The 26,043-nt window shown below is 42.2% G+C and overlaps 1 protein-coding gene across 10 annotated transcripts in view; it reads left to right on the top strand.

Annotated features, from left to right (window-relative positions):
• Window positions 1-26,043, top strand: part of NAV2 (neuron navigator 2) — a 268,615-nt gene that overhangs the window by 129,628 nt on the left and 112,944 nt on the right. For all 10 annotated transcript variants that reach the window (XM_033928185.1, XM_033928184.1, XM_033928183.1 and 7 more), the window contains one exon: window positions 5,103-5,225. In XM_033928185.1, coding sequence (XP_033784076.1) covers window positions 5,103-5,225 — 123 coding nt within the window. The remainder of the gene's footprint in view (window positions 1-5,102; window positions 5,226-26,043) is intronic.

Genomic DNA, 26,043 nt, shown 5'->3' with positions numbered 1-26,043 from the left:
AAGGCAGTCGCTATGTACCTAGGGTTACCAGGGTTACCCGGAAAGAGGGCATGTCCGGATGGCTTTTCAAAACCCGGAACTTTGTCCAGGTTTTGAAAAGCAAATCGTGTCGGGAAACCCAGTCTGTCTCTCATATTAACCCTAACACCCACCCCCCCTCAATCCAGGTAACCATCCATTCATCACCTCAAGGCAGCTATCAAGTTTGGTTAATCTCCCAGATTCCATATTGCCACCTGTTCCCTAAATCTTGTTCTCTGCAGCTGCCACTGAAAATTGATTTTTCATCTAGAATTCTGGGTTTTATTCTGGATTCTTCACTTTCATCTAATCAAATTAATCATGTTACTAAAAAAATGCTTTTTCAATTTAAAGATGCTTAGAAGAGGACGTCATCTGTTGGTTTTTTTTCATCAAGATAAAATCCAAGCTAACCCTGTACACCCCCACTCGCCCCCTCCGCTCAGAAATGGAGAAACGCCTATGCATCCCCCCCCAGGAAGGTCCCTCCTGTCAGAAACCACCTACAAACTCCTACAGCCACTTCATCCCCCAACTCTGGAACCAACTCCCCCCACAAATCAGACCACAGAACTCATTGATGACCTTCCGGAAAGCGGTAAAGAACCTCCTCTTCAACTAAAATTCAACCACAGTCTATGCCTCACTCCCTTAAAACCCCCCTCCCCTCTACCCTCTCTTCTCCATTCTTAACCTATACTTAAATTATTGTATAGTCCTTGTATTTAAACTTCTGTATAGTCTTTGTATTGTCAAAATGTACTCCAGTGTGAATGTTTGCTTGTTGACCGTTCTGAGCCGCTGGGAGGACGGGATAAAAATCTAAATAAATAAATAAATTGAGCTGGCGTTAGTTCTAGAAGCGTAGTGCGCGGTAATTTCCTGCGTGGGCGAAAAACACTAGCGCACCTTAGTAAAAGGAGCCCTGAGGGGTTTACATTCAGGTACTCAAGCACTCCCCAATACAATTTTGAGCCATGTGGTACAGGAACGTCCAGTTGGTCTCATGCTCTCAAGAGTTTTTTTACTTAGTTGGTGAATTAGGACTGGATAGTTATTCACCATCATTACTACTATTTATCATTTCTATAGCGCTGAAAAGCGTACCCAGCGCTGTGCGATCAACGTACAATAGGCGGTTCCTGCTCAGAAGAGCTTACAATTGTGCCTATGTTTTTCTCTCTCTCATTTCCATACACTGCCGTTAATAAGTGGATCTCCCTACATATCTTCCTTTCTCTTTCGAAAAAACACAATTATCCTAGACTATTGCAACATCCTCTACCTCCCCTGCCCTGCAATAATGATTAAACAACTACATACAATTCAGAATCCAGCTCTGAGACTCGTCTATTCATTGAAAAAAACAGGATCACATTACTGAGGCCTTCATCAATTCTCATTGGCTTCCAATCCAGGAAAGAATACAATTTAAATTCTACTGTATACTATTTAAAACTATAAATGGAGACAGCCCAATCTACCTAAATGACCGCATCATCCAAACCACCTCTACCAGGCATAGAAAAACACACACCCCATTCACGTACCCCCCAATCAAAGAAGTAAAACGGAAAAAACTATACAACGGACTACTGGCCACTCAGGCAGCGAAGATAGACAACCAAGTCTCCAACCTATTGACAACAACCCCAGACTACAAGATGTTCAGAAAGGAAATAAAAACTATACTCTTCAAGAAACCCCTTAATAAAGCTTAACCCCCCTCTTACCATCCCCTTCCTAACCCCAGATCCTACTTTTCCCTCTCTTGGAAACCTTTCTGATCTAACGTTGTAACCCTTCTTCCATAACTCTTTTTGTACTCCGCTTTGAACCGAAAGGTAATGGCGGAATAGAAATCTGTAATGTAATGTCATGTAAAATGCAGATTTAAAAAAAATAAAAAAAGTTTAGCGATGAACAGATATTTGCGGTGGGGGTTGCCCTACTTGATTTTTTTTTTTGATGAAATGGATTTGACAGAAGAAAAACCGATCTGGTCTCAAAAGTTCACGTCGAACACTCTTTGTTAGGTGAAGGGGCGAAAGAGCTATAGATACTATCTGTTAAACGTGTAACTATTCAGAAAATGTCCCGTCTGGAATCGTCAGCGTGAGTGCTACGTGTTTCTTCATGTCACAGACTAGTTTTCTCCGGTCTGCCTTGTTTGTGCAATTTATTAAGGAGGATTGTATCATGCCCCCCATGGACAGAGCCCTCCCCTCTGCTTTCCTAGCCTAGCAACCTCTTTGTAATACTCTCCGGGGGGATCTTTCTCTGTTTCTCTTGGGCAGGCCCATGTAGCTCATGGAAGTCGGTTGCAAGCTGAATCTTTCTGTCTCGTGGGAGCCAAATGACTGTGTCTGGCTTCACAGCTGGTTGAGTCTTGCAACCAGCGACATTTGTCAGCGAGGTTAAAGCAGAATGCGGCCATGGGGCTGATGAAGCAGCGTTGCTTGGAACACAGTGGTTTACGCAGGGACCGATTGTTCCGCGGTAGGAAAGAAAGCAGAATTACAACCGGGGAAAGCTGCCCTGTGACTATGAAAAGAGATGGAATGTGTTCTCGTGAAGCAGAAGATGACGGTTTAGTTGTATGAAAAAAAAAAAAAAAAGCTGAGAACTCGGGATGCTGTTGTTTTCCTGAAGAGTTAAGCGACCAGACATTCAAGAAGCAAGAGGAGACGTGTGTGCATTTTTAAGCTGCTGAAATGCACGGCAAAAAATAACTATAACCCAGGTAACTTTTTATACTTTTAATGTTAAAAACTGTTAAGACAGTTGAAGACGATATTGAGAAAGAAACCGTTGCCTCTCAGCTGTTCTCAGTTCTGGGGTGTTCCTTAATTCAAACTGAAAAAGCAAGAACTTTTTCATGCCTAAAGGGGATAATTGAATGATGCCTTTTATATATACAGAGAGGGGATTTCTTTGAAAGTACGCTTCTTGCCCTAGTTTCCCTATTTCCAGGATCATGATTTGAGCAGAGTTGTGTTGTACCAAGTAGAGCATGACACGGGGACTAATTTTTCCCTGTCCCCATGGGAACTCATTTTCCGGTCCCAGCGAGTTCTTTTCCTGTCTCTGCCCCATTCCTGCAAGCTCCGTCCTCATCCGCACAATCCTCAAACACTTTAAAATCCTAAGTGGCAACATTCTAGAGCTCAGATTGTGATGTCATAATGCCTCATTCCACCAATGCCTAAGCTCCGTCCTCATCTGCACAAGCCTCAAACCCTTTAAAATCCTAAGTAACAACATTCTAGAGCTCAGATTGTGATGTCATAATGCCTCATTCCACCAATGCCTAAGCTCCGTCCTCATCTGCACAAGCCTCAAATACTTTAAAATCCTAAGTAGCAACGTTCTAGAGCTCAGATTGTGATGTCATAATGCCTCATTCCACCAATGCCTAAGCTCTGTCCTCACCTGCACAAGCCTCAAACGCTTTAAAATCCTAAGTAGCAACATTCTAGAGCTCAGATTGTGATGTCATAATGCCTCATTCCACCAATGCCTAAGCTCCGTCCTCATCTGCACAAGCCTCAAACCCTTTAAAATCCTAAGTAGCAACATTCTAGAGCTGAGATTGTGATGTCATAATGCCTCATTCCACCAATGCCTAAGCTCCGTCCTCATCTGCACAAGCCTCAAACCCTTTAAAATCCTAAGTAGCAACATTCTAGAGCTCAGATTGTGATGTCACAATGCCTCATTCCACCAATGCCTAAGCTCCGTCCTCATCTGCACAAGCCTCAAACGCTTTAAAATCCTAAGTAGCAACATTCTAGAGCTGAGATTGTGATGTCATAACGCCTCATTCCACCAATGCCTAAGCTCCGTCCTCATCCGCACAAGCCTCAAATGCTTTAAAATCATAAGTGTTCGAGGCTTGTGCGGTTACAGGAATGGGGCGGGGACGGGGGAAAAAGTGTCCCCTTGTCGTGCTCTAGTGCCAAGTATGCTTTGTCATTTTTAGAACAGGTGTAAATTTGCACACTGTTTGGGGAGACTGTGTTAGGAAAATACATTATCATTTTAAAACAGGATTAAATTACTGTCTTCTGGACTTCTTGCTTTGGTGCCCTGTTATAAAATGAACCCCTTAGATACCTGTTTCTGAAGACGTGAACTAATAGGAGTTAATAGTGCAGTGCTTCATTAACAGTTAAACATGGGGCCCGGGGTGGACCCTCCCCCCTGCTCCCCCTCCCCTTACTATGCTACTGTTTGGAAGAAGCTTTTTTTGGTTCTTAGCATCTGTAGCTTTGTTTCATGTTGGTCAAGGTGGAGCCTATCTCAGTGGAACAAATGCCCATTTCCCCAAATTTCTTCAGCTTCTAAGGCCAGGGGTGTCAAAGTCCCTCCTCGAGGGCCGCAATCCAGTCGGGTTTTCAGGATTCCCCCACTGAATATGCATGAGATCTATTAGCATACAATGAAAGCAGTGCATGCAAATAGATCTCATGCATATTCATTGGGGAAATCCTGAAAACCTGACTGGATTGCAGCCCTCGAGGAGGGACTTTGACACCCCTGTTCTAAGGAATCCGAAAGCCGCCTCCTCTCTCTCTCTCTGTTGCTGCTTAATTTTGATTCCATGGGGTGGGAGTCGAGGACAGGCTGGTTTAGTGATTACACAACTGGTGCCACAGTCAAGGTTGTGGGATTGTCTGACCCTGAGCAGTTTTCTTGTTGTTCTCGGTCAATTCAGTCCTGAGAAAATAATGAAGGCAGTGGTCCTTCTACTCCTGTGTAGACCAAACTCCTTTTCTGATGAATGTGGATGAGGAGGGGAGGTCCGGGACGATCGAAGATCTTGAAATTTACTGATGCAAGAGGCAGAAATGTTCTTGATGATGGAAAAATATATTTGAATTCCTATGTGCTGCGTGTGTGATGTTTTCTTTTTTGCCTGTTTATGTACACACAGTTGTGTTGTTATTACGCCTTGTTCTAATTTCCCTGTTGCCAGCCTGTTTCTTGTTTCTGTATATTGTAGGACGCCGCGTGTCTGTAAGTTCTGAGAACGTATTCACACTGCAGCCAGTGACTAACTGTCCTGCTCTGATTGAAAGGTACATGACGGACGGAGGTGTGGGACTTTACACACGAAGACTGAATCGACTGCCCGATGGGATGGCAGCGGTGCGGGAGACCGTGCAGCGCAACACCTCGCTGGGGCTCGGAGACGCCGACAGGTGGGCTAGCATTGAGAGCAGTGGCTGCTGTTCTCGGTGGTGGTTGTTGAATTTGTGTGTTCTATAAACAAAGGGTCGGATTCTCAAAAAAACAAAAAAAAAACCACCAAAAGGTAGTCACTGGCAGGTGCCTAGATTGCGTCTACCTGCGACTATCTTAAAGGTTTTAATTGGTGTGATAATTGCTCATGCTATTAAAAAAACAATTAAAACCTTGTCAAAACAAACAAAAAAATTAGGCGATGCTAAGCGGCCTCTGGGTGCTTGTCATCACCTACTGAGGTCGAAGCCTGGAAGTGGGTGTGTTTAGGGGTGACGCCAGACTTCGGCAACGCTAGTTGCAATTCCGCAAGGACCCTAGGCGCCAGAAATGTAGGCCTGCAAAACCCTTCCCTATCTTGGTAGGAAAATGAGCCTGTTGGCCCGTAAATGTATCCTACAATTGGACGGTCCAGGACCCCCCCCCTCCCCCGGCGTTCTGGCATGGGTGGAACCAGTTGCATCCGTTGGCTACCTGGGAGGCAAGGGATGCCAAGGGGTCGCGGAAGCTTTTGTTCATGAGCATCTGGAAGCCCTATTTGCAGTCCTTGCATCCCAAAGGCCATAGTGCATTACTAACGTGGTTGGGCTGTTCGCTGTTGACTGGGTGGAGACTACCTGGGGGTGGGTGTGTGTGATAGTTCTGGTGGATGGTAGTTCATTTGAATTGGCTATGAGACTGTGCTATTTGGGTGGGGAGGGAGGGGTGTTCTCTGTTCTTTTTTGGGGGATTTCTTTTGTACATTATGCATCTGATATAATAGTTTTCCTGTCAAGAGTGTAGTGGGGGAGGGATGATGGATTAACTACTCCAGGGCTCATAAGAGTCCAGGGCCCTGGTGTGCTTTGCTTTTGCTTCTTGACCTAGGTCTGTTAGTGGGGAATAGAGGTGATTTTTGCATATTATGGGACTACGTCGGGAACTCTCTACAGCCATTTCCTGATGGCGATCTGCACGGGGCAGGAGAGTAGGAAGATCGCTCCTGCCCCGAAAGCCCTCTAGACCACCAGGTAAGGCCGGGATGGTGGCAGGAGGTGGGGGTGGGTCAGAGTCGGATAATCGCGGTTTTTCAGCATTCGCGGTCCGGCTCTGCCCGTATCCCCCCGCGAATGATGAGGGAGGTGTAGTACACATGGGTAACAAATACAACAGGGTTCAGACTTGTTGCATCTGACACGACAGTGGGAAGTAGGCGTGTGTGAAAGCTGGGCAAGGGAGCTCAGATGGAAATGGACCCCCCCCCACCTAATAACCTGGTACATATTTGTACAAGACACTGTAAACAGAGACACTGGGTGCTGCTGCTCTGAGCCAGAAAGCTCCAGTCCAGGACAGGCGTGGGTAGAAGAAAGGTTTCGGGAAGAGCGTGAATTGCTTGACCTTGCAGCTCAAGGCACCAGCGTCATCTCTTTTCTAGCTGAGTGTGCAATATACAGACTTATGTTAGAAAATCTCTTGCCCAGTGGATGCTTTTATCTTTTTAGCGTCTTTAAAATTTGCAAATCCCCCAACCACATGAATTTATAATGCGCGTAACTATTGGGCAGGTGGATTGGCCGCTGAGGTCTTTATCTGCCATCATTTACTATGACTTGATAACGATTTACAGACTTTTCCTCCAAGAACTAGTCTAAACGTGTTTTAAGCCCAGCTTTGCTTAAAAGGCGAAGGAAATTGTGAAGAGTAAGTTCTGACCTGGCCTAAGTGAGCTTACCTGAAGTCTGAAAGGCTGCTGTTCTTTCTGCTTCCTGTATCGCCTGCAGCAATGTTTTAAACAGAAATTGTAATCAAGCTTGTACCTTTGATGTGAGCGTAATGGGCTCGCAGTGGAGTAGCTGAGGTCAGGAAAATGTTAAACCGAGTGTTAAAACTGAGCAGATTTGAAGGTCGCAGAAGGTACATTGTAAAGGGTTTTATTTCACCAACTGGACACTTTCAGAACCAGTTTCTAGCCTTGGTTTGGATCACAAACTGAGTTTGAACAGTGTGCTGAAAAATCTATACGTTCCTGTAAAGTAATGGGCCAAATTGCCTGATGGTAAATTTCCAACAACAAGACACTCCTGATTTGCCGAACAAATCCTAAACTAGAAAAAACAAGGAAGGCAACCAAGTCACATCAAGGTCTGCGTGGGGGAAGCCCACAGTGCCAACCTGTCTCACAACTTATCAACCAAATACAGTGTACCAAGTCAAAAAAGCATGTCACACTGTATAATGTTGTAGGGCGCTCTCAGTGTGAACCCTCAGTGATACCTGCATTTATTTTTAATACACTAATTCCTTACTCTACAAATAGAACATTACGATCCAACGAACAGCATTTATTAACAATTCCATCTCTCAAAATCATTAATACTAGAAGACAATATATATTCTCTGTTACTGCTCCACAAATTTGGAACTCTCTGCCAATATACTTAAGGAAAGAACACGATATTGAGAAATTTAAGATTAACTTAAAAACATTCCTATTTAAAGATGCTTTTGATTAACAAGTTCTTCCCTTGAATTCAATAATGCTGCTTTCGACAATTCTTTGAACTCCCATCCTTATGTTTTTCCCTACCTTCTTTTCTATTATAAATTGTATTTCATTTCCCCTTTTTTACCTTCATTCATGTTTGTTAATTTGCATTTAATTTTTTTTTTTTTTTTTAATTTAATGGTTATTTATTAATTATTGTTTTATTGTTAATTTTAAAAATGCAATTTTATCTTAAAGTTGTAATTTAAATATTTTCTTTTATGTATGTACATCGCTTTGAAGCAAGATTAAGCGATTAATCAAAAATTTTAATAAACTTGAAACTTGATAGGAGTACAGCTCCGACACTTCACTTCTGGGTCAAGGCAATAAGCCTCCACCCACACACCATCATCGAGCGCCCTGTGTGTGCAAGAATCAAAGCAATCAACAATCAAAGTGAGTAAATAAAACTCAACACAACACAAGCGACCCCCACACAAACCCTGCCAGCCAAACCCCCTCAAAAAGCACACACAAAATCACAACGAAATCAAAAACCATACCAAAAAGTGAAGAACACATCCAAAAATAAACAATACTTATCCAAAACTGTCACACCGACGGAAAAACCGCGCCAGGAGGGAAGTTTGGCACTGTGGGCTTCCCCCACGCAGACCTTGATGTGACTTGGTTGCCTTCTTTGTTTTTTCTGATGGTAAATTTAAGCAGAGCACCTCATAAGAACCTAAGAATAGCCTTACTGGGTCAGACTAATGGTCCATCAAGCCCAGTGGCCCGTCCTCAGGGTGGCCAATCCAAAGAGTAGCAACATCCCATGCCACCGATCCAGGGCAAGCAGCGGCTACCCCCATGTCTGTCCCAATAACAGACTATGGACTTTTCCAGATAATATTTGTGTGGAAACCAAGGTCGTGCACAGAGAATGTGTGAAAATCCAATAAAACCGCTGTAAGCAGATACGAGTGGAATGTCTTACAATCATAATATCGCAGTTCAGAACGAAACAGCAGTGTCATTGCTAAAGTGACTCCCAGCGGAGTCCACCCAATTTGTTAAACCTGATTTGCTTCCATGTGCTATTTCATTAATTGATAACGAGGATGAGACCAGATTTTAATGCATTAATTCATATCAGCATAAAACAAAAGCCCTCGCAGGATACAGCGGCTGCTCTGGAAGTCTGAGCTATGCAGTTTAATTTAATGGTCGACTAGAAGGTTAATGGCATTAAAGACTACAGCTGAGCTCACCCACCAACCTCAGATTCCTCATATCATGCGGAAACCTCTTCTTTTTTCAAATAATATTGTAATCCCAGCTCTGGTTTCATGTGTTACAGTATAAATCCCTTGGTTCGATTCTTTTTTAAAATCTTTATTGATTTAACAATCTTCAATAGTTAAATATATCATATATAATAAGTCAATATAACCACATTTAACTTTCAAATATACATAACCAATCAATTTCTCCCCCTCCCCCTTCCCACCCACCTAATGAAAATTTTATAAAATACAGACACATAGATTTCCCCAATAACCTTACCCTAGTAGCCATTTCCTTCCATCCTCTCACCCGTCCCAAGTGTAAATATTTAAAAATCAAATGATGACAGAAATAACCCTCCCCCCCTTCCCTGAATGTGTACCCCTTAATTCACCCTATTCCTATCTCCTAAAAATTTCTACTTCCCGTTGATAACTATTTTTACCCGACATTGTTATTACCTTAAAATTTTATCACATCGCTTATTCTATTCCTTCAAATTTTGAATGTAATTCTTGTTTTAGTTTGGATGTAATCCGCCTTGAACCGCAAGGTAATGGCGGGATAGAAATCACTAATGTAATGTAACAAACACTGACTCACAATCAAAAACCTATTATAGTGAGGTAACATAAGATGTTCGATGCTTAAAACTTTTCTGTTGCTAATTTTGTTCGTATGTCTAATCTAATTATCATCCCTGACTGATCCGTTGGGTAGGTCAGTTTAATTTACTGGAGGAGGAAAAAGTTAGGGGTCCTTTTATCAAGCTGCGGTAGGGGTTTAACTCGCGTTAAACTGCCTGCCGCGCTAGCCGCCAACGCCTGCATTGAGCAGGCATTAGTTGTTTAGCCGGCCGCAGGGGTTAGCTATTCACAGAGTATAGCTGTAATCTTTTCAGCCGTTCCTCATACGGGAGATCTTTGAGCCCCGAGACCATCCTGGTGGCCATTCGTTGAACCGACTCAACTCTGAGAGTTGAGTTGAGTGAGAGTTGAGTCGGTTCAACGAATGGCCACCAGGATGGTCTCGGGGCTCAAAGATCTCCCGTAAGAGGAACGGCTGAAAAGATTACAGCTATACTCACTCGAGGAACGTAGAGAGAGAGGAGACATTATTGAAATGTTTAAATATATCACGGGCCGTATCGAGGTAGAAGAGGATATCTTCTTTCTTAAAGGTCCCTCGGCCACAAGAGGGCATCTGCTGAAAATCAGGGGTGGGAAATTTCATGGCGACACCAGGAAGTATTTCTTCACTGAAACATAGAAACATAGAAATAGACGGCAGATAAGGGCCACGGCCCATCTAGTCTGCCCACCTTAATGACCCTCCCCTACCTTTCTCTGTGAAGAGAACCCACGTGACGATCCCATTTTGTCTTAAAATCAGGCACGCTGCTGGCCTCAATCACCTGAAGTGGAAGACCATTCCAGCGATCCACCACTCTCTCGGTGAAAAAGTACTTTCTGGTGTCACCGTGCAGCTTCCCTCCCCTGAGTTTCCACGGATGCCCTCTTGTAGCCGTGGGACCTTTGAAAAAGAAGATATCTTCTTCCACCTCGATACAGCCCGTGAGATATTTGAACGTCTCGATCATGTCTCCCCTCTCTCTGCGTTCCTCGAGAGAGTATAGCCGCAACTTATCCAGCCGTTCCTCGTACGGGAGGTCCTTGAGTCCTGAGACCATCCGGGTGGCCATTCGCTGGACCGACTCCAGTCTCAGCACATCTTTGCGGTAATGAGGCCTCCAGAATTGTACACAGTATTCCAGAAAGGGTGGTTGATCATTGGAATGAACTTCCACTTCAGGTGATTGAGGCCAGCAGCGTGCCAGACTTTAAAAGGAAATGGGATATACATGTGGGAACTCTAGGGGGGTAATGTCATGGGGGGTGGGTCATTAGAGTGGGCAGACTTGATGGGCCATGGCCCCTTTCTGCCGTCATCTTCTATGTTTCTATGATGAAATGTCCGACACGCTAACCCCGTTGGCGCGGCTTGATAAAAGGACCCCTTAATTAATTTTCACATATGAAATGTTTCTCTTCCAATAAAAGTTCACTACTGCTTACTTATGCAAAACTTTCCATGAGCATTTATGTTTTTTGGGTTGGGAGGCTTAACATTTCCTCCCTCTGCGCCCCCCCCCCCACTCCCCCGTTTTATGTTTTCAAGCAGTGACATTGGACATAGAGCACCTCCCCCGCCCCGTCACCCCGAACAAACGAGACGTTTTTGTCAACACCTAAATATTTGGAGATGACAGAGAGAAGAATTATGGAGCGAGCAAGGCCTCGAGCAAGACCAAAACCAGCCAGTGATGATAGACAAGCAAAGAGCAAAGACTGAGGAGAGGCCTCTGAATAGCCTTTGTAAGGGCCGCTCACAAGTTGTCAGATAGGGAGCGTTATAGGAGCCCGATGGTGATCTCTGTTTGTAGCTCATGGCACTTAGTTAAGACGGGGGTGAAAGAGAGAGCGTGCGGTTTGTCCTATCTTAAAATATTTCAGCAAACATTCTTTTTATTTATTTATTTAGAAAATTTATCAACCGCCTACATCTAGGCGGCATTACAATGATAACATGCACAGAATATAACAAACGAGACTTTTACAAACATCTTGGGTTACAGATGAATAAATCTTCACAGTACAATTCATCTTAAAACCAGCATTCAAGGTTTTAGCTTTATTGAAATGCTTCTAAAAATAATGTAGTTTTAAGAATTTTTTTTAACTTCTGAATATTCCATTAAATTATAAGCCTCTATCATTTTGTTAGCATGAAATATTTTGGGATACAGCCAACTGCACATTGCCTACATAATAACACAGACAGGCCTGGAATGTACGATGGGGCTTTTCCTCCCCAGGGAGAACGTAGGGTTTTTGTGTCCCTTCTCCTCAGTCTCATGGTCTTGGAATAGGCCGACTAGATACACGACACAAAACCCTAATCCCATCTCCTTGCTAATTTATTCTTCAAATTCACATACTATTGCACTGTATATTTAGCTTCTGAAGTGCAAAAGATAAGAAGGAATTTGTTTTAATGACCAGAAAGTGTTTTCTGTTGCTGAAACGGGAAGCCCTACTTAAAGCGTTTCTGGATTTATTTTTTTCTCTCTGAAAATATTGGAAGCATGATTACTTAAAGGGCTCCTTTTACTAAGACGAGTTAGGACACTAATGCGGCAGAAAAGGGCCTTAGCCCATCAAGTCTGCCCACACCAATGACCCACTCCCTAACGTTTATTCCCCTAGAGATCCCACGTGAATATCCCATTTTCTCTTAAAATCTGACACGTTGTTGGCCCCCATCACCTGCTGAGGTAGCTCGTTCCAATGATCGATTACCCTTTCGGTGAAGAAGTACTTCCTGGTATCACCGTGAAATTTCCCTCCCCTGACTTTCAGCGAATGCCCTCTTGTAACCGAGGGCCCTGTAAGACAGAAGATAACATCTTTGACCTCTATATGTCCCGTAATATACTTAAAGGTCTCAATCATGTCTCCCCTCTCTCTTCGTTCTTCCAGCGAGTACATACGCTCTTCTTTTGGCCCTGTATTTTTTAATTGTGTATGTTTGGTTGTGACCTTCCTTGGTTAAAGGCAGAATATAAACTATTTCTCAGTGCACTAGTTAAAAATCACTGGGCCCGATATCTAATCTAATCTAACATAGTATAGCAAACATAATATGGTAAACATTGCTAATCAGTCAAGGTTTTTTTTTAAATGACAGATTGTATGAAAACAAAGAAAAAATTCACAAAGCCCCCTAATACACTCCAAGACTTTTAAAAAAATGCCACCCAATTCCATAGATTCTTCTGTGCAGTCCAGAATCACGGTTCCCAAAACTCTACCTGTCCTGAAATACCCAGATCGTGGTCAGGAATTTTTCATCCCAGTCCACAAAGCTTCATAACAGTGTCACAGCTGTGGTTATTACAGCAGCAGAGTTGGAAAACTCTATATAACATTTATAACCTGCTCTAATCTCCAATCAGATTCTAGGCGGATAACAATATTTAAAAATAATGCATCAAAGTTCTCAGCAAATTCACAATAAATCAATTATAATAATGAGTTTTTACAGAATTTCAAAAGCTGGAATATGAAGAAACGTTCCTTAATTCAGTAGGAAGATCATTCCAAAGACTGGTTCCTACATATTCAAAAGATTTGCTCATCAAAGACTTCAAACGAATATATTTACTTGTTCAAAGAATGCTGGAAACGAGAAGCAATTCCACTTCCTGGAAAAGATAAACACCTTAATAAACCTTTAGGTTCCATACCATATAACATTCTACAGTATATATTGATGTACCGTATTTCCCCATATATAGGCCGTGGCCTATACATGGGTTTTTTCAAACCCGTGTATGGGGCGCGGCCTAATTAAATGGGGCGGCCTATGCAACAATTTTAAATTATCCTCCCCACCCCAGTATCTTTTTCAATTATCCCCCCTCCCCTGTACCTTTTTCGGAGCTCCCTTGCTGGACGGCGGATGGCGCACGGCGAGGATCTCCAGCGGTGCAGGGCAGGCAGCCGCCATCTCTTCAGCATCTGGCCTGCACCCACACCGGTTGCTGAGTGTCTGATGTCAGTTCTTGCGAGTCCCCCAAGAGCTGATGTCGGCCATTCAGCAAGCGGTGCGGGGGCAGGATGGATTCCAAAGTGATCGCGTCTGCCTGTCCTGCACTGCTAGAGACCCGAGATGCGTGCTATCCAGCAAGGGGGCTCCGACAGGGGGAGGTACTGGAAGGCAGGGGGAGGTACTGGAAGATAAGCCGCAGCTAAAACCATGGGGCGGCTTATCTTCTGGTTATTAAACATAGGCCGCCCTTTTCTGCGACCTTTACATGGGGGCGGCCTATGCAGAGGGGCGGCCTATATGCGGGGAAATATGGTAACCATTTTAAAATGCATTCTCTTCTCAACCATCTAACTCAGTGGTCTCAAACTTGCGGCCCGGGGGCCACATACGGCCCGCCAGGTACTATTTTGAGGCCCTCTGTATGTTTATTGTAATCACAAAAGTAAAATAAAACAGTTTCTTGGTCATACGTCTCTTTAGCTATAAATTACAATATTATTATTAAGACTTAGCCAAAAGGAAAGATTTATAAACTATAAAGAGTTTTACCTCATGCAAAATTGTCATTTCTTTAACAAGACATTAACTATTTTTTTCTGAGGCCCTCCAAGTACCGACAAATCCCAAATGTGGCCCTGCAAAGGGTTTGAGTTTGAGACTACTGATCTAACTTGACTTGAGGATACCCTTTAACTTTTGTTAGTTAGAGATTTTTTTTCCCTTACATTTTATATTTTTAAACCACTGCCTTACAAACATACAATTTTTGTGTCCTGTGGTAAAACTGGCTTTGGACCTCTGATCAGACCATAGTTTGTGGTCTCCGCTTTAATTATTGGTCTGAATTTAGTCAGCCAGACAACTTCGGGGGGCGCAATTCGTTACTCGGTCTGTATTTATTTTTACGTTAGTTCTCAATTTGTGATGCCAACTCTTTTCATTCACGTGCCAGTAACTGACAGCTGTGGGTGACATGACTCCCAGACGTTCAACCCCCCCCCCCCCCCCACACACACACACACTGAAATGAGTCGATGTTGCCAAATATTGAGTGATTTGTAGGTCACGGTAATCGGACTGAAAATGATGTGCTCCTGTATCGAGCGCAGGACCTCGCTGCTGTGATCTCATGTCTGCAGAATGTCATTTTTCCATTGTTACTGTTAATAAGAAGAACGTCGCAGTTCATTTGTTTTCACAGTAAGAGCTTCTCGGTGAGTGATGTGAAAAATAGTAAGGAGTCCTAACGCCCACAGCGCTTTGGTGGGATTCGCGGGTTACGTACAGCAACTGTGCGGGATGCTCGCCAATCCGTTCTTTGGGAAATTACACACTTAAAGTAATAGTATCCGTGCGCTCAGCAACGCCCTACGCCACTCTGGAACGGCCTCTTTTGTTCGTTTTGCACCAGGAATGTGCCACACAGTCTTGAACCCCCCTCCCCCCGCTCTGTGGTTTCAGGAAATGCCCTTTATTCCCCTCTCCATGGACTGCTTTTTTAAAAAAAAAACTGCTTTCTGATCTGTAGAACTATTTGCTCTGTTACAGGGCTCCCCAGAGAAAAAAGGTTTTGGATTACATGACACTGGCTGACTTGTTGCAAAACAAGTGTCTTTGTTATGTACTTAAGGACCTTTAGGGGGTTGATTTGGCCCTCTGATTAGATGTTTTTGTTTCTTCTCAATAATGTTAACCTGGCAATAATCTATAATAATAAAATGCTAAGCACGCATGCGCACTCTTACCGCATGCTTCCCTGATCAGGCTCACTTAATCCCGTGCCGCCCCCCCCCCCCCCCTTCCCACGATCCGACCAGCTCACTTACTCCTTTGCCGCCCCCCCTTCCCTTCCCGCGATCCAACCGGCTCACTTACTCCTTTGCCGCCCCCCTTCCCTTCCCGCGATCCAACCGGCTCACTTACTCCCTTGCCGCATCCCCTTCCCTTCCCGCAATTCGACCGGCTCACTTAGTCCCTTCCCGCCCCCCCCTTCCCTTCCTGCGGTCCCAACTCCAAACCTGCCGACTCTAGCAGTGTCAGCAGCACTCTACACACGCTGCTTCGGGGCCTTCTACTGCCCTGATTTACTCTAGCACGTCCCTGATGACATCATCAGAGACGCGGCAGAGCAAATCACGGCAGTAGAAGGCCCTGAAGCAGCGTGTGTAGAGTGCTGCTGACACTGCTAGAGTCTTTCTTTGGTCTTTCTTTTTAATAATTTATATTCTGTATATCCTACGCGGATTACAAATTATTCAAGTGCGCATGTATTTTTCCCTAACTGTCCCGGTGGGCTCCCACTCGATCTAGCTCCAAAATATATTTTTAATACGATAAAAAAAAGTACTGTCATTATTTTTTGTTTTGTTCTTATTTATTACCAATAAAATTTGTGAGGCAAATGGTTAGAAGAGCAGTGGTCTCAAACCCGTGGTCCGGGGGCCACATACGGCCCACTAGGTACTATTTTGAGGCCCTTGGTATTTTTATCATAATCACAAAAGTAAAATAAAACAGTTTCTTGATCATATGACTCTTTAACTATAAATGACAATATTATTATTAAGACTTAGCCAAAAGGAAAGATTTACCTCATGCAAAATTGTCATTTCTTTAATAAGACATTAACTATTTTTTCTGAGGCCCTCCAAGTCCCTACAGATCCACAATGTGGCCCTGCAAAGGGTTGGAGTTGGAGACCACTGAAATAGAGCATCTTTGCCACGTGAGGACCATTACGCAGTTCAATAACAAATTTTGAGTCCTCTGATGGCCTTTACATCTGGACCACATTCCATCAAAGTCTGGGAACATGTTTTGTAGCGTTCAGCTGGTGTCTCAGATCTGGCCCTTCCTTCCTCTCCAGTGGCAGCCGTTTAGCAAACTAGCCTGGCATTGATTAGCCAAGGCTAAGTAATCAACAGACCGCAGCCTTCCATCTCATGCTGCATCCATGCCACTCCCAACTCATAAATAGAAGATTAGATTAATTATCCTGTGGATCATTTTTTTATTCAATAATTCGCTACGCCCAGGACGTAATTGTAATTGGTTTGCTTTTCCATCGGTAAAGGGTCGTTTACACAAGAGCTATTTTCGACGGGACGCCTATCTTTTCAGGCAGCTTCTTGTGATAAAGCGTTTGTGAATCTCCTTTACAAAGCCGCGTTAGCATTTATAGCACCAGCCATGGCGGTAACAGCTCAGGCACTCATAGGAATTCTACGAGCGACGGTGGCCGCTGCAATAAACGCTTTGTAAAGGAGGAATTTAGTTAGCTCTGACTCTTACCAGCAGTTCAGGAAATTATCTAAAACTTACTTATTTAAGACATTTTTGTAATTTCTAGGTCATTTATTTATTTAAAACATTTATATACCACCTAAATCTAAGCGGTTTCCAAAATAAACACACGTTATAAAACGCATATCGACGCATTTGCTTTGATTGTCTCTGTTTCGATTTTCTTTTGTAAACCTCATAGCACTCCTAAGGTCCTGCAGTATATAAATACATTTTTATGTTATGTTATTCCTGCCTTTCCCTTCTTATCCTCCACACATTCATCCTTGACACCTCTAACACTTAAAATCCCATCTTTGCACTTTGCCCTTTCTCTGACTTGCTTGAAAGAGGTCATTTTACTTTACCATCTGCATCATAGCTGTCCTGACCAGTTTGCTTGCTTTTCTCAGCTTCCAGCAACTGGAATTTCAGGTAAAGTTCGCCTGAAACCCTGACACGTAAGGACTCTTGTATTGTATGTCCTGAACTGTAACTATGGCTAATCTAAACATATAAACTATCTGGGTGTCAAATTAGGATAAAACTTGCACGGTGAAGATAACTAGGGCCTTAGGCGCCCCTGGCATGTGTCAGGTTAGGATAAAAACTTGTATTGTAAACTTGTACTGAAATTATGTATGTTTAACCTGTAACCCGTTCTGAGCTCTTTAGGGACAATGGGATAAAAAAAATTAATTAAATAAATAAATAAATAAAATAAATGCAAAAAAAACAGTGTTAGAGCCACGGGCTGAGGCTTGGCGCATGGCTTTCTCCTGCAAGGGTGGTTAATCGAATATTTGCTCATGGGTGCAGTAAACAAATTATATGCAAATAGGAAGTGCACAAAATTTGTGTGCTAACTAGAAAGAGCATACCAGACGTATACATACAAAATTCTGCGCTAAGAGCCATCTAATGCTCCTTGCTGTCTGTCTGTCTTTCTCTTTCTCTCTTTCACCTAACTTCCATTCTTCTCCTTCCCCCTTTCTTTCTCTCTCCCCATCCCTCTGCTTGCCCTGGATCGGTAGCCTGGAATGTTGCTACTCTTTGGATTTTGGCAAGGTGCTAGTAACCTGGATTGGCCACCGTGAGAACGGGAAACTGGGCTTGATGGACCATTGGTCTGACCCAGTAAGGCTATTCTTATGTTATTTTCATTCAGCATCTCCTCCTTCTCTCTCTCCCCTTCCTTGTGTACCCTCATGTCATCTGTTCCTCCCCCCCCACCATCCCAGCAGCAGCAAAACAACCTAAAGCAGTCCTGGGGCTTCAGTCTTCGTGTGGGTGCAGTTGGATCAGCCAGTGCTTTGCTCCAGAATAGAAAGTTGACATCAGAGGGGCTGAGAGACTGGCAGAGCTGACAGCGCCCACTTGAGGACTATGACCCCCCATAATTGTTTTAGGTTGTTTTGCCGTTGCTGGTGTGAAGGAGAATCGACATTGGCTGGGAAGGAGGTGAGAGAGGACATCTACCAGCAACCTTTACTCCCTGCAAAGCTCTTGTGTATCCTTTGGGGTACACATACCACATGTTGAGAACCTCTGCTGTAGAGGGAAAGATGGTGTGTCCTCTCACTGGACCTCTTCTATTGTATTTAGGGACCTTTTCTGTGTAGGGTGTCATGAGGTAGTCGGGGGAAGTCTTAAATTAATCCATCTGGAGCCATCTTAATGGGAAAGGAGAACTGCAAAATGGCTTCTGACCTGCATTGGTGAACTCTTTTCAACACAACGGCAGGTAACGTTAGATCCTTTTGTTAGCTGAATTCGGAAACCTGAGCCAGATAATTTTATCGGCATGACAGATTTTCACATTCTGCCAAAGTAATACATACATGGCCCGATTCTGGAAACGGCACCTGCCACGGTAGGCGACTGCAAAATGGGCGCCTACTGTGTGTCAGTGACCGGTAGGTGCCGTTTCCAGAATTGCATCTATTTTCCTCTACAGACACCTTAAATGTAGACCAGCATTTTACATTTTACATTTTAAGGCATTTTACATTTTAAGGCATCTGACTCATGCCTACGGGAAATGCCTAGGCATACCTACAGGCCACTTCCGGCATAAACTGCGCCAATGTTGGCCTTAGGCGTCTGTAGGTGTTTCTAAATGTCTCCATACACATGCAAACAATGCCTACATTGTAGGAGTCTTTTGTCCCCTTGATTTATTTTTATAAACATGCGTCCCAATTGGTCTGTTAGCGGTAGGACGCCTTACGCCGTTTACAATCGGGACGCCATTTTTAGAATCAGGCCCACAATGATTAACAACGAGTAAAATAAAGCAGCATAAACCTGATGGTAGGCCCGGCATATCATTGCAAGTGATGTGCAGTCTGATGGCTGCCTTAGAATAAGAGCGACTCCAGTGGGTAGGGAGGAACCACAGCCAGAGGGTGAATAACTAGGACAGCTTCTCACTTCAGATGAAGGCTCAATAGGGAGTCTCCCCATCTATTCTGGTGTTAACACTTGAAGAAAGGAAGTGCTCTAAATGACTTAAATGGCCCCAGCTGGACTCCAGGAGGCTCCGCTCCGTACATAATAAGTTCTCAATTTATCACTGCATGCTGTTTTCTAAAGCTAGAGCCTAAAGGTCAAAAAAATGAGATAAGCTTTTTATTGGACTGATCTATTGCATTTCTCAAGTAGTTTTCAGGAATTAGCGCTCCCTTGTCAGCACTTCAGCAGGAATGATAACAGCACAAAATACAGGCAAATGTTGAAGGAATTTAAGCCCAGACTCACTAAAGATAGCGACTCAATCGCTGTTGGACGATTCTCTGGCCAATTTTTAAACAGTGATTGATTCACTATCAAGTCCACATGCAAATGATTTGCACGGAGGTGCAAATCATTTGCTGCAAACTCCCCGACTCAATCGTTCACTGAGCGATTGAATCTGTGCAGAATCCTGACAGAAGTGACAGGAGAAGCAACCTCTGTCAGGCACAGATATTTTGTGTGCATTAGATATGCAAAATATCTGCCCAATAAACAAACAAAAAAACCTCCTGACAGTGCTCCCTCCTCCCCAACACCCCCAAAATGGCAGGAGAGATGCCCACTCCCTCCTGCCAAGACCCCCCCCCCGCTGAACTTCCCCCCAAACGTGCCCACTGAACTTATGGCAGGAGGGTTGCCCATTCCCTCCTGCCATCGGCCCACTTCCCCCCTGCAGAACATCCCCCCCAACCCCCTCGCCCACCTACTGAACTTATGGCAGGAGGGATGCCCACTCCCTCCTGCCATCGGCCCACTTCCCCCCTGTAGAACATCCCACCCAACCCCCTCGCCCACCTACTGAACTTATGGCAGGAGGGATGCCCACTCCCTCCTGCCATCGGCCCACTTCCCCCCTGCAGAACATCCCCCCCAACCCCCTCGCCCACCTACTGAACTTATGGCAGGAGGTATGCCCACTCCCTCCTGCCGTCGAGCCCCCCGCTGTATGGTCAGGTCATTACCTCCTTCCCTCTGCCGCTGCCATCATCCTCCCTACCCCCCACCCCTGTACCTTTAAGTTGGGAGCAGGAGGGGTGCTCAGTCCTTCCTGCTCCTCTGGCCTCCTCCGATGGGCAGTATATAGGCCCTGATGCTCTAAAGCTTTCCATGGGAGTAACTCTCATTAAAGGGCAGACTGTGGTGCAGTGGTGAAAGCTGCAGCCTCAGCCCCCTGAGGTTGAGGGTTCAAACCCACACTGCTCCTTGTGACCCTGGGCAAGTCACTTAATCCCCCCATTGCCCCAGGTACTGTACATTAGATAGATTATGAGCCTGTGGGGATAGACAGGGAATAAATTTGTGCTCGAAGGTCCTCCAAACGTGGCCCCAAAACTCATACAAACTGCCAGGTTTTGAAAAGCACCCAGAAAGTCCTCTAAAAAGAGGACTGATCATAGCTACACCTGTATCTGCTCCCTTAAGAGGCCCAAGGATCTCTTTATCGACAGACTGATCAGGCACCATTGAAGGTGGCAGTTTTACGGATAAATCAGAGTGCGTAACTTTGTAATTTCCTCATTGAGCTTCTGCAGCTTCGAAAAACCACACACAGAAGTTTAACGAAAGTTAATAATTAGCTTGCAGAAACTTCATCATTTAAGTATTTTGATAAGTTTAAAGATTGTTGCTCTGTAATGCTCCCCAAAACTATTCATTACAAAAAAAAACGCTTTCAAAATTATATGATCTAGTGGTCATTACTCGGGTCCTAACTATGCCCATTATTTTCTCCTCAGAAGACAAAAGAGTGCCAGCCCTGCTGGGAACCAGTTATAAGCTGCCCTATTCCCACAACACAGATTTTCTTCTTGACAAAGATCATTGTGGTTGGCATTTCCCTCCTGTACAATGGGAGTTTGTGGAATGTGGGATCCTCTGCTGAAGAAATAGAGCTGTGGGGCGTCCTAATGTGCCCTCCATGACCTTAAATAACTTTTTAGCGCAAGGCTTTTGTTTTCTCATGGATAAATATATTTAGGGTACAATGAAGTCATTCTCACAGAAGCTGGATAAGTGGACTCACTTTATTATCCAAGCGGGAAAATGAAATGAACCAAAAAGAGTGAAGTTTAAGTCTTTTTCAGAGAGAGGCCATCAACTAAGAATATGGACGCTAAAGCCAGAATATCACAAATAAACGTCCATTTCGCATGTATTTTAGACGAGCTGGGCTCGTGTTCTGTTCTAAAATGCATATGAGATGGACTTTCATGTGTTAGAATCATCCAGCATGAACATTCATTTTACAAACAGAGACTGTAATCAGTGACGTAGTAATTGGGGGGGGCGCAGTCCCCCCCCCTACTGAGCACAAGCACCCCTTCCCTTCCATCAGCGGCGGCTCTTACTCTGACATCACTTCCTGTACCCGTGCTGAGGAAGTGACTTCAGAGGAAGAGCCGAAGCTAGCATGAGGGATTGTTGCTCGCGCCGGGAACGTTAGAGGTACGGGGAAGGGACACGCGTGTGGCACGAGGGGGTTGGGGATGGAGCGGAAGGGGGTGGGGGGGTTGCGAAGAAGATCGACTGTAATGTTCTTTATGTAGGTTGCACAGTAACGATACATATAAAATGACAGACCATCCAGAATGTTGCTGCTGGGCTTCTAGTCTCAGCAAGAAGATATGAAGAGGTGATACCTTTATATCTCACGTGACATTGGCTTCCTTTCGAAGCCTGCGTCAGGGATGTAGATAACAATCTGTGCGTCGTAAAGTTAGAATGCTGATAAAAACCATATCACTCGAGGAGCTGCCTAGCATAACGTGCCACGAACGAAGTCACTTCGAGTGATATGGTTTTTTTCAATGTTCTATCTTTGGGACGCACAGATTTACCTACCCCCCTGATGTTTGAAACCGAAACACGGGACCGAGAGGATATTCAAGAGAGACTGTTGTTTTTACATATATTTTTCTCTATTATTATTAGCGTTTTTCGCAACACTCTGCTTGTCTCTAGTTAATCTTGGCTAATTGCTCAAGACCAGTCTTTTGCCTTAGTCCTTTTTATTATTTTTATTTTCATGTTTTAACATCAACTTGGCCCCCTGGGGAAGGCGTATTCGCCGAAACACAGACCGTGTAAGGTCCAGTTGGACTATTACATTTATATCTGCATTTTAATTATTTTATTATGAAGAGTAATAAATCATTTTCAGAACATCTTTTCCACAGTCTTTTTGTGTTTCTTACATTGGATTGATTTTACTGTGGTTTGCTGGGTCTCTCTTGTTTTTTGTTGTGTTGTATTCAATAAACAAACTCAATTTTACCTCAGGTTGGTGTGTACGGTTCCCTCACCACTTTTTTTCCATTGTACATTTACCGTGGGGTTGTTTTTCTTGTTTATTTTGGGGGGGTGGTGTTTTTAGATTTCAGGCCAGCACCGGAGGAGTTTGGGGGAGGCATTGGCATCAGCTTGGAAAGAGGAGAGATAATGGAAATGGGATGGGGGTAGGCACAAGGAGGTAAAATGGTGACCAACTGAGGAAGGGGATGGGGTAGAGGGAACGTTTCAAGTTTTATTTAAAATTTGATAAAATACTTATGAAAAAATTTCTAATAAAAATCCCCCCTTGTACCCTTTTTTAAAAAAAATCATAATACCCCCCCTTGTACCCTTTTTTTTAAAATCATAATACCCCCCCTTGTACCCTTTTTTTTAAAATCATAATACCCCCCTTGTACCCTTTTTTTTAAATCATAATACCCCCCCTTGTACCCTTTTTTTTTTAAATCATAATACCCCCCCTGTACCCTTTTTTTTAAAATCATAATACCCCCCCCTTGTACCCTTTTTTTAAAAAATCATAATACCCCCCTTGTACCCTTTTTTTTAAATCATAATACCCCCCTTGTACCCTTTTTTTAAAAATCATAATACCCCCCCTTGTACCCTTTTTTTTAAAATCATAATAACCCCCCTTGTACCCTTTTTTTTTAAATCATAATACCCCCCCTTGTACCCTTTTTTTAAAAAATCATAATACCCCCCTTGTACCCTTTTTAAAAATCATAATACCCCCCTTGTACCCTTTTTTTTAAATCATAATACCCCCCTTGTACCCTTTTTTTAAAATCATAATACCCACCCCTTGTACCTTTTTTAAAAAAAATCATAATACCTACCCCTTATACCTTTTTTAAAAAAATCATAATACCCACCCCTTGTACCTTTTTTTAAAAAAATCATAATACCCACCCCTTATACCTTTTTTTAAAAAAATCATAATAACCCCCTTATACCTTTTTTAAAAAAAATCATAATACCCCCCCTTGTACCCTTTTTTTAAATCATAATACCCCCCCTTGTACCTTTTTTTAAAAAAATCATAATACCCACCCCTTGTACCTTTTTTTAAAAAAATCATAATACCTACCCCTTATACCTTTTTTAAAAAAAATCATAATACCTACCCCTTGTACCTTTTTTAAAAAAAATCATAATACCCACCCCTTATACCTTTTTTTTTAAAATCATAATACCCGCCCCTTGTACCTTTTTTTAAAAAAATCATAATACCTACCCCTTGTACCTTTTTTTTAAAAAAATCATAATACCCACCCCTTATACCTTTTTTTTAAAAAATCATAATACCCACCCCTTGTACCTTTTTTAAAAAAAATCATAATACCCACCCCTTGTACCTTTTTTTAAAAAAATCATAATACCCACCCCTTATACCTTTTTTTTAAAAAATCATAATACCCACCCCTTATACCTTTTTTTTAAAATCATAATACCTACCCCTTATACCTTTTTTTAAAAAAAATCATAATACCTACCCCTTGTACCTTTTTTTAAAAAAATCATAATACCCACCCCTTATACCTTTTTTTTTAAATCATAATACCCACCCCTTATACCTTTTTTTTAAAAAATCATAATACCCACCCCTTATACCTTTTTTTAAAAAAAATCATAATAACCCCCCTTGTACCCTTTTTTTTTAAATCATAATACCCACCCCTTGTACCTTTTTTAAAAAAAATCATAATACCTACCCCTTATACCTTTTTTAAAAAAATCATAATAACCCCCTTATACCTTTTTTAAAAAAAATCATAATACCCACCCCTTATACCTTTTTTTAAAAAAAATCATAATACCCTCCCCTTATACCTTTTTAAAAAAAAATCATAATAACCCCCTTATACCTTTTAAAAAAAAAATCATAATACCCCCCCTTGTACCCTTTTTTTAAAATCATAATACCCCCCCTTGTACCTTTTTTAAAAAAAAATCATAATACCCACCCCTTGTACCTTTTTTAAAAAAAATCATAATACCCACCCCTTGTACCTTTTTTTTAAAATCATAATACCCACCCCTTGTACCTTTTTTTAAAAAAATCATAATACCTACCCCTTATACCTTTTTTAAAAAAAAATCATAATACCTACCCCTTGTACCTTTTTTTTAAAAAAAAATACCTACCCCTTGTACCTTTTTTTAAAAAAATCATAATACCCACCCCTTATACCTTTTTTTTAAATCATAATACCCACCCCTTGTACCTTTTTTTTAAAAAATCATAATACCCACCCCTTATACCTTTTTTTTTAAATCATAATACCCACCCCTTATACCTTTTTTTAAAAAAATCATAATAACCCCCTTATACCTTTTTTAAAAAAAATCATAATACCCCCCCTTGTACCCTTTTTTTTAAATCATAATACCCCCCCTTGTACCTTTTTTTAAAAAAATCATAATACCCACCCCTTGTACCTTTTTTTAAAAAAATCATAATACCTACCCCTTATACCTTTTTTTTAAAAAATCATAATACCTACCCCTTGTACCTTTTTTTTAAAAAATCATAATACCCACCCCTTATACCTTTTTTTTAAATCATAATACCCACCCCTTGTACCTTTTTTAAAAAAAATCATAATACCTACCCCTTGTACCTTTTTTTTAAAAAAATCATAATACCCACCCCTTATACCTTTTTTTTAAAATCATAATACCCAACCCTTATACCTTTTTTTAAAAAAATCATAATAACCCCCTTATACCTTTTTTTTAAAAAATCATAATACCTACCCCTTGTACCTTTTTTTTTAAAAATCATAATACCCACCCCTTATACCTTTTTTTAAAAAAATCATAATACCTACCCCTTATACCTTTTTAAAAAAAAATCATAATACCTACCCCTTGTACCTTTTTTTTAAAAAATCATAATACCCACCCCTTATACCTTTTTTTTTAAATCATAATACCCACCCCTTGTACCTTTTTTTTTAAATCATAATACCCACCCCTTATACCTTTTTTAAAAAAAATCATAATAACCCCCTTATACCTTTTTTTAAAAAAATCATAATACCCACCCCTTGTACCTTTTTTTTAAAAAATCATAATACCCACCCCTTATACCTTTTTTTTAAAATCATAATACCCACCCCTTGTACCTTTTTTAAAAAAAATCATAATACCTACCCCTTGTACCTTTTTTTTTAAAAAATCATAATACCCACCCCTTATACCTTTTTTTTAAATCATAATACCCAACCCTTATACCTTTTTAAAAAAAAATCATAATAACCCCCTTATACCTTTTTTTTAAAAAATCATAATACCTACCCCTTGTACCTTTTTTT

The sequence above is a fragment of the Geotrypetes seraphini genome, chromosome 19 (assembly GCF_902459505.1).
Source record: "Geotrypetes seraphini chromosome 19, aGeoSer1.1, whole genome shotgun sequence".
Lineage (NCBI taxonomy): Eukaryota > Metazoa > Chordata > Amphibia > Gymnophiona > Dermophiidae > Geotrypetes > Geotrypetes seraphini.
Note: the sequence above shows the minus strand (reverse complement) of the source record. Positions and strands in the feature narration are given on the sequence as shown.